Source organism: Anabrus simplex, chromosome 2 (assembly GCF_040414725.1).
Source record: "Anabrus simplex isolate iqAnaSimp1 chromosome 2, ASM4041472v1, whole genome shotgun sequence".
Classification (NCBI taxonomy): domain Eukaryota; kingdom Metazoa; phylum Arthropoda; class Insecta; order Orthoptera; family Tettigoniidae; genus Anabrus; species Anabrus simplex.
Window position 1 is genome coordinate 1,161,473,193 of NC_090266.1, and position 9,230 is coordinate 1,161,482,422.

The 9,230-nt window shown below is 46.5% G+C and overlaps 1 protein-coding gene across 1 annotated transcript in view; it reads right to left on the reverse strand.

Annotated features, from left to right (window-relative positions):
* Nucleotides 1-241, reverse strand: part of SAK (Sak kinase) — a 319,404-nt gene extending 319,163 nt beyond the window's left edge. Inside the window, exon 1 of the mRNA XM_067139778.2 lies at nt 44-241. Within this exon, the coding sequence (XP_066995879.2) occupies nt 44-91 (48 nt within the window). The 5' untranslated portion in view covers nt 92-241. The remainder of the gene's footprint in view (nt 1-43) is intronic.
* Between the last annotated feature and the right edge of the window lie 8,989 nt (nt 242-9,230).

Below are 9,230 nucleotides of genomic sequence, written 5' to 3' on the forward strand. Positions count from 1 at the left end.
AATACTAATCCAACATAAATAACATATAAGAAAATATACTAACCTCAATCTGCTCTCCGAAACTCGATGAAACTCCATGTGCTAGAGGCATTTTAATCAAGATTCCTTAATATACACGGTGCCATACAGATATTGCGAGGACAAATTAAGTACTTTGAGGACACAACAAATACACTTCCTTCCATATTTACACATTTCCGAAATCGGCAACACACAAATCAAATCAAACTATGCGGCGCTGTTGTTTACATCCTTCCCTTTTTCTAAGAAGGTTAATAAAGAAACGAATTTAGACGGATGTTTAACTCTTTGACTCTTCAAGCAGCATGGAAGCGACGAAGCCTTGTTGACAGGACAGCTGCGATCGCCGCGACAACTTGCGGTTAACTTTTCGTCTTCAGCTGTATAATGGTGTTAAGCGACGTGTCTTTAAACAGCTGCTTTCTGGCCGTGTACTTATGAAACTCTCCGTGTATAACTTATTTTTAATTAGTGCACACATTTCGGATGAGGGGAGGAGAATAGGATAAATGGTATATAAATAATATTCCTTACTTTCTTTGTACCAATAGAGTATTTCAAAACATCATTGAAATCGGCATACTGTAGAGAAAAACATCAGTGTAGGCTAGGTACCGGTATTTAATAACATGCATTAAAATAAGAACACTGTACAGAAACACGTCCGAGTAAGTTAGATGTATAGTATTTAAAAATACAATTCATTGAAATGAATCAGGACTGCCTGTAGGGGTGAAGTACAGTAGGGACTTCGCGGGCCCTGGGACCGCTACGGTAGCTGTGAAGGCACTTCTGAAACCCTGAAAAGTGTGCTAAGTACCAACTGATGAGCCCAACTTAGCACACGAGGGCGAAACGCAGGCAACCAAGAATGAGTTAGCTGGAAAATTTATCATGTCCAATAACGGACCATTATATTGGTATTATAAATTTACTCATTCAGGACAAATATTTCATGTTCCCTATGGGAATCAACATCTATATCATCTGATGGCCAGGCAGGCATGAATTTTTGGAAGTGAGACATAGTCTCTCATAGTGCATTGGCACTGCTGGTGGCTTCAAGTAGCCTATGCAGTGGCCTCCACGGGGGGTCTTTCATCGACCTCTCAGAAGTGGGAAATAAGCAACACGCCTCGGCATTTTTTCGGCTGAGTGGTCCTCAACTGTATTCGCGACTCAGTCGGCCAAATAAAAATTAAATAGGCGGACGCCTCGTTGGCAGTCGCTTCCCCTACAACATGTTCTCCTGCATTATCTCAGGCGTGGACACCGCTCTTACTGAAAAGGACATTCTCAACGAACTCTGTACCACCGGCGCCCCAGTCCACGATGTCATCAGGCTCCTAGAATATTTCACCTACTCACCATCCACGCACGTCCTGGCATCTGTACACAGCCACGAAGACGAGGTAAACATCGTACACAACGGCGTGACCATCCAGAACAGACGCCACAAGGTGGAGCCCACTCCGGAGTACATAGTGCAGCAACTCTTCGATGACCCCAACATCACTCCCTATGTCAATGAACAACAGCCCCCACCACCTCCCAAATCCATCCTTCCCACAACCACCACTACGACCACTAATACCACCATCACCACTTCGGCCTTTACACCTTCTTATACGACCACCATTAGTACCACGTCCAGCCACCCTCCTCCTCTAATGTCATCCTACTTCACTTCCCTAAGTTCCACATCACCCAGTACCCAGCAACTCCCTACCAACCTTACAGATGCAACCAGCGCAACACAACCAGCCACACAAGGAAACGCAGCCACCACCGCAACTCCGACACCTCAGCAACTACTACCACCACCGAGCTGTGTTTTTCGAGGCGTAGATCCAGCCATCACAGAATCAGAAATACTCCGAGAACTTCAAACAGCAAGAATACCAGCCCACCGCGCATATCGCATCCACAACGTCAATGGACCAACATTCATGGTGCGGCTACAACTCCCCTCAGAAGAAGTAGTATGTCAGCTGATATCCACCGGCGTCCGAATTCGCAACCAGCACCATCGAGTGGAACACTCTCGCTTCCCACCCCATTCCATGCGCCCCCTCCTACTAACTCGCAACGCCGCCCCCTGCCACCCACCTCACCCCCGCAAACCGTCTACCTACCTGCTCCCCAAACACCCCTCCTCCCACCCCATCATCGGATACTAGACCTATTCCGTCTTCTAGCAACCTCCATCGCTCACATCACAGCTTCCATTCATTCCATCTTTTCTCAACCCTACATTAGCAGCCCCTACTATACCTTCCCACCGAACCTGTAAATTGTAAGAGCGCCATAGATTTTGTATTATATCTCTGCTCAATAAAGACTCATCTCTTTTGAGAAAAAAAGAAAAAAACACTTAACCAAGAGGCCCATATTTGCCCCACTCCTTCATTACACATCTCCTTTCCCCTCTCCTTCGTCTATCAAATCTCCTCCACCCCGCCCAAGCTCACGGCCAGAGGGAGGACTAACCCTTCAGGTGGACCGCCCCACCCCTTCAGGGTGGGGAATGAAAACGTTCTCGCACGCACGCACGCCTCCACGGCACACACTTCACACCACATACACAGAAGTGGACATACTCTCCGCCGTCGCAACTACCAATTTTTGCTCGGCCGGGTGGCCTTCATCTCTACCTGCCACCTAGCCGACCCTAATCAGCATATAGGTTGACGCCTCGTTGGCTGTTGATCTCCCCACGACCATGGCCTATTGTATCATCCCCGGAGTGGATCCAGACATCTCCGAAGAATATATCATCGATGACATACTCGCCGCTGACTTCCCGGTATATAACACCTACAGACTAACGGTTGGCCACACCTCTACACCCTCTACGCAGATTCTAGTGCATCTCAGCGGAGACGACGCCCTCCGCCGCCTCTTCGCTTCCGGCGCGACGATTCATTGTAAGAACTATGCAATGGTGCCAACCCCTCCGGACATTCAAGCCCAGCTCTTTGAATCACCAACACTTGTCCTAGTTGTTCACGAGCCCTCATCATGGACGACGCTTCAGCCATCAACACCCTCCTTCCCAACAACCACCCCCATTACCACCACCACGACGGCCGCTAGTATCCTTTGTTCTCTTCCTATCACAACAGTTACCACTTGTCACCCATCACACATCTCTCCCAATTTCTTCGTCCACTGCCCTTCAGCAACTCCCTGCTAGCATGCCGGACTCAACTATCGCCGCTTCGCCATCGATATCTTCGCCAGCCAACGCCGCAGCAGCCGCCGTCCAGACATCATCGACCCAGTCATCTTCACAGTCCCCTCCAGCTGTGTATAGCTGTGTACTACGTGGAATTCCACCTGAAATTTCCGACAGGGACGTTCTACAAGAACTTCGTGCATCGGGCATTCCGGTCCGACGTGCTAACCGGATTCGGAACGCCCCTGGCCCAACATTTGTGGTTCGGCTCCAACTTTCTACATCTGAGGCCGTCCTCCAGCTCATCACCACCGGTGTCAGTGTCCACGGCCAACATTATCGAGTGGAACCCTCTCATTCCCCACCCTCACCCGGTCCCCAAACCCCTGATCAAACGTCTCGTCGCCCCCGGCCAGTTCCTCCTCCTGTTTACTTATCTCCACCTGTGTGTCCACCCCTTCCTCCAACTGGATTCAACCCTCAACCCCTCCCAACATTTGAACTCCTTCGTCTTCTCATCGCTTCCCTCAATCATATGACAGTCACCCTCCATCTCCTCACCTTGCACCTTTACCCCGGCACCTACTTCCAAACTTCATCTCTCCCCCTTGCACAACACCTTTTCCCTCACACCCTTCCGTAAATCATCTGTGTGCTTTACTATGTACTTATGAATTAAATAAAGCGTTTGTTCAATCCCTAGGCATAGACATAATTCCTATCCCATCTCCTACTTCTTCACATCCTTTACCCACCTCCTTCTTCCATCACACCTCTCCAACCTGCCCGCATCTTTTGGCCAGAGAGAGGGCGTTACCCACTAGGTGGCCCGACCCACGCCTTCAGGGTGGGGAATGAAAGCATTGTTAGTAGTAGTAGTAGCCTCCACGGTATGCACTAGCCTTGCGTCTTGGTAGGTGTGCTAAGTACCAACTGATGAGCCCAACTTAGCACACGAGGGCGAAACGCAGGCAACCAAGAATGAGTTAGCTGGAAAATTTATCATGTCCAATAACGGACCATTATATTGGTATTATAAATTTACTCATTCAGGAAAAATATTTCGTGTTCCCTATGGGAATCAACATCTATATCATCTGATGGCCAGGCAGGCATCAATTTTTGGAAGTGAGACATAGTCTCTCATAGTACATTGGCACTGCTGGTGGCTTCAAGTAGCCTATGCAGTGGCCTCCACGGGGGGACCCATCTTCTCTCCAGGATCTCAAATCTGGGTAAACCTCAAGTGAACTCCACAACTCGTCGCAGAAGACACTCCTGTTATTTTTGATCGGCCGGGTGGCTACACATCTTTACTTTCCACTCGCGCCGAGCCAACAAAGCATATAGGCCGACTCCTCGTTGGATGTCAGCCTCCCTACCACCAACCACCATGACGACCACCACCACGACCATCACCACTACCTTTGCGACCGCTGCTCACACCTTTTCCTCGCTTTCCATCACAACTGTTACGTCGTCCCATTCATCGCCGCTTCTATCCACCTCTCTCCCCGCGCTACCTCCTGTTGATCCACCTCGACTATTACGTATTCCTCCCCGCTACTTCACCCGCCCTTCTACGCTGTCTACATCTGCCTTGCCGACCACGACATCACCACCACCATTGTCCGTCGTAACAGCAGCAGCCGCTCATCAACCTCCAACACCGTCAGACACATCAGCCACAAACGAAGTCTTCAGTTGCGTCGTCCGCGGCGTAAGCCCACTCATCCCGGCAACCGACATTCAAGAACAACTTCGCCTTCAAGCCATACCCGTCAAGAGGGCATTCCTTATCTACAACTCCACCGGTCCGACGTATTTAATCAGACTTCAGCTTTCCAGTGCAGCAGCCGTCGCCCACCTGATCTCCAGCGGAGCACTTCTCTACGGCCGTCGTCATCCCGTCGAACCCTCTCGTTCACCTCCCCGCCCTAGATATCACCACTCCACCTCTCATTGCCATACCCGGCCTGATCATCCTCCCTTCCAACGCTCTATCTATGTCCGTCCAACTCCTTCTTCTGCTAATATCTCCCTCCCACCACCACCGACCCTTGAACATCTCCGACACCTCACAACTGTCCTCTATCACATCGCTTCAACACTTTACCACCTTACACTTCCACGAAACTTCCTTCTCGACACTCCTGTATAAATCTCAATCCGTATAGCCAGTCATCCAAATTTTCACACCGTTTTTCCCTCTTCTTCATTTCAAACATCCCACTGTTCTCTCCACATCTCCCGGCCCGAGAGATCGCGACACGATCTAGGGGGCCCGCCCCGTCCTTCGGGCGGGGAATGAAAGCTCTGCAGCAGCAGCAGCAGCCTCCACGGTATGCACTAGCCTTGCGTCTTGGTAGGTGTGCTAAGTACCAACTGATGAGCCCAACTTAGCACACGAGGGCGAAACGCAGGTAACCAAGAATGAGTTAGCTGGAAAATGTATAATGTCCAATAAGGGACCATTATATTGGTATTATAAATTTACTCATTCAGGACAAATATTTCATGTTCCCTATGGGAATCAACATCTATATCAAATAAATGCAATGTAATATTTTCATCTTATCCCAGTTGTATAGTATTATTTCAAGTAATTCCACGTACTATATATGAGTTGACTATATTTGTAATTACAGGAGATATTATAAGTAGAATTTTGTAAACAATATAAATTTATTAAGGATGAGCTGTGTGTTTAATATAAAATTGTATAATATTGTATTCTAGGAAAATTTTCTTCTCTTGTTAATCTAAAATTTAGTGCTTGACAATAATGTATTTTAGTGTACTATTTGCCACCGAGGTAGACACCTCATTTGCATATAAAGAGATTGTGACTTGATTTGATCAATCAAAAAATAATAAAGGCTTGTGGCCTCCGGAAATGATGCAATCAATCACCACTGATCTGCATTTAGGACAGTCGGCCAGATGGCAGATTTCCCATCTGATATTTCCCAAGTCTTTTCTTAAATGATTTCAAAGAAATTGGAAATTGATGCAGGTCTTTCGATTTTACGCCTGATAGGCGACCTGCATGTCTGTGAAAATGGAGCCTAACCTGTTATGAATTATAATACTCAAGACGGCACACAAACCCAGACCTCAAACCACCGGAATTAACCAAGGAAGGTCAAAATCTCCAACCCGGCTTGGAATTAAAACGAGGGACCTCTTGTACCAGAGGCCAGCACGCTATCCATTTAACCAGGGAAGCGGACATTCATTGAATCAGCAAACTGCACAAAAACACGTCAATTTAAGCTAGATGTACAGTGTTTAATAACATTCATTGAAATAATCACACTGTTCAGAAAAATACTCCCTGTGGGTGGGTGTGGTAGAATTAACACACACGGTGTCTCCTGTCTATCGTGAAGGCCACTAAAGGGCCTTAAATTGGAAGCCTGCGTTGGCGACCACCGGCCCCCTTACGTGAATCCTGGCATTGCTTCTACCCACTTGTGATAAACTACATTGACAAATTCTTGTACAGTGTGATGATTTCAGTTAATGCGTTGAATTTGGATTCAATGTTATTAAATATTGTGCATATAACCTACAATGACATTTTTCAGTAAAATGTACAGATTTTAATGAATGTTATTCAATACTGTGCATAGAGCCTACATTGGCATTTCTCCGCACAGGTGGTGGTTGTGATAACTGTTTTAAGAGAAAGTACAACCAAGGGGGAAAACGGAAGGGATCCGACACTTCGAAAAATGAAGGCATCGGCGAAGGAAAAGCAAGGCCCACGAAGGGAGTTAACATGAAAGTCTCCCTAGGCTTCGCGCACATAAGAGTAAGTTTACGCTGCAGCCTGGCTGCTGTCACATCGCCAAACTTCGCTGCTCCATGTTAGGCGATGATGAAACAAACCAATGGATCTCAATCGGTGCTTTTACACTGGAGTCCGGCTCACAGCTGCACTGCTGGCCATTATCCTGGCCACATCCATGGTCTCAAACATGTTTGATTTTCGAACCTGGCACATCGCCGGCTATCCTGTAACTTGGACTGTGATTGGTTATTTCAAGGCCACCCGCTCTCCACTCTTCCTCTCTTCGCACTCTATACACACGTCCAGTGATCACTTGCTCACTTGCTATCTGAACCTGTCTTCGAACGCAATGCGATTTGGAACCAGCGGCATGCGGATCATCATAAAAGGTTCCTATGGGATGAAAGGAGTGACGAGATGACGAGCGGCCAGTAGAACATTTTCTAAGTTTTATGAGCGAGAGTGGCTTGTTTTATAGTGTTTGAAAGTGAAGTTTCTATTTGTGTTTTAATCGGCTTATTGTTAACTAATATTTTACTCTACCGGGCGAGTTGGGCGTGCAGCTGAGAGCTTTCATCCTGGAGACAGTGGGTTCGAACCCCACTGTCGGCGGCCCTGAAGATGGTTTTCCATGGTTTCCCATTTTCACACCAGGAAAATGCTGGGGCTGTACCTTAATTAAGACCACGGCCACCTCCTTCCTATTCCTACGCTTCTCCTATCCCATTGTCTCCATAAGACCTGTCCCTGTCGGTGCGACGTAAAACAAATAGCAAAAAAACGTTTTTTTCTATTGACTATGTGTTTATCTTTGTATATTTTAATTTGAATTATATATATTATTTTACTTCTATGTCAGTTCCTTATTCAATTTTATTACGTTTTACTCTTTTTAATTTTAGAAGAAAATATAAGGCATTGCGATTTATATCCACTACTAATTTTAAATTCATAATAATTTTCCTCATTATTATCATTTTTCTAATCCTAGTCAGAGGGTTAATTATAACTTTTAATCAGTAGGTTACGTTGGATGGGTCTGGACCACCTCAGCTCCTGCGCTAGCTGCGGGCTCCAGCGCGCGCCCCCGCTGTGGGGGCCTAGGCGCATGTGGAATGTTAACTACACATACCCGGAGGTCTTTATGTAATAGGCAATTATTTCTTGAAGGTTACTGGTGTGAGCAAGATGCAGTGACTATGGGGCGGCGAGTGGATTTGCTTTAAAAGATCACTTGATGGGGTCACTCACTGGCCAGGGCTAGGCGCGTGTGGAATGATAACTACACACTCGGAGGTCTTTATGTAAGAGGCAGTTATTTCTTGAAGGTTACTGTTGTAGGCGAGGTGCAGTGACTATGTGGCAACTGGATTTGCTTTGAAAGGTCACTTGCTGGTGAAAGGTGAACAGGATGTTAGTTTATGTAAAAGAAGCAACTTGTTCTTTACTGAAGCCCCCTCCTCCCCTGCTGTGGGCGAGGGGAAAAACAAGGAGTGGTGCCGGGCAGCTGTTACTAGGCAAGATCTGCTTTGCAGCTTGTTGAAGGTTATCTCCATCACGAAAGGTGGACAGAATGCTTGTGGCAGGTTGTAATTTTGAGTGAAGGTGAACCAGCGACGACTCCACCCAACTGGTGGGGAGTGAAGGTGGTGGCAGAGAGTACTTGAGGAGCAGAGCACGACATGCTATCACCTAGTCGGAAGATAACATCTCTTCTACTACTACTAATTTTCTTTCCTCTTCAGTAAATGGGTTTAAGTTTATATAATTTGTTAATTGTAAATGAAATAGCAATTTGAACAGAATGGATATGCTAATGAAATTAAATAAGATAGCGAAGGCACCACAGTTTCATAACAGAAAACTAAGCGAGTTTCAAATTAACAATCCATTGAGGCTTAAAGAGCTGAGAGCAGTGGAAACACGTTTCGGAAGGGAAAAAATAGCCGATATTGAGGGGAAGATGAGGAGAGCGTGAGTGTTTTCCTGCCGGCGCAATGCGCGAAACTTTCTGGAGAAGAATTAGAAGAAATAAATTTATTAAAATATAACCTGAAAATGATGTATGGGCCGATGACCTTCGATGTTAGGCCCCTTAAAACAACAAGCATCAAAATGATGTATAAAAGCATGTAGAGGAGCTACCATCAAGTGTGCTTCCTACAGTAGAATGCCGACAGTTACGACACTTATTTAACTAAGTAAGTATGCAGAAGGTCTTTTCGTTCTTATATG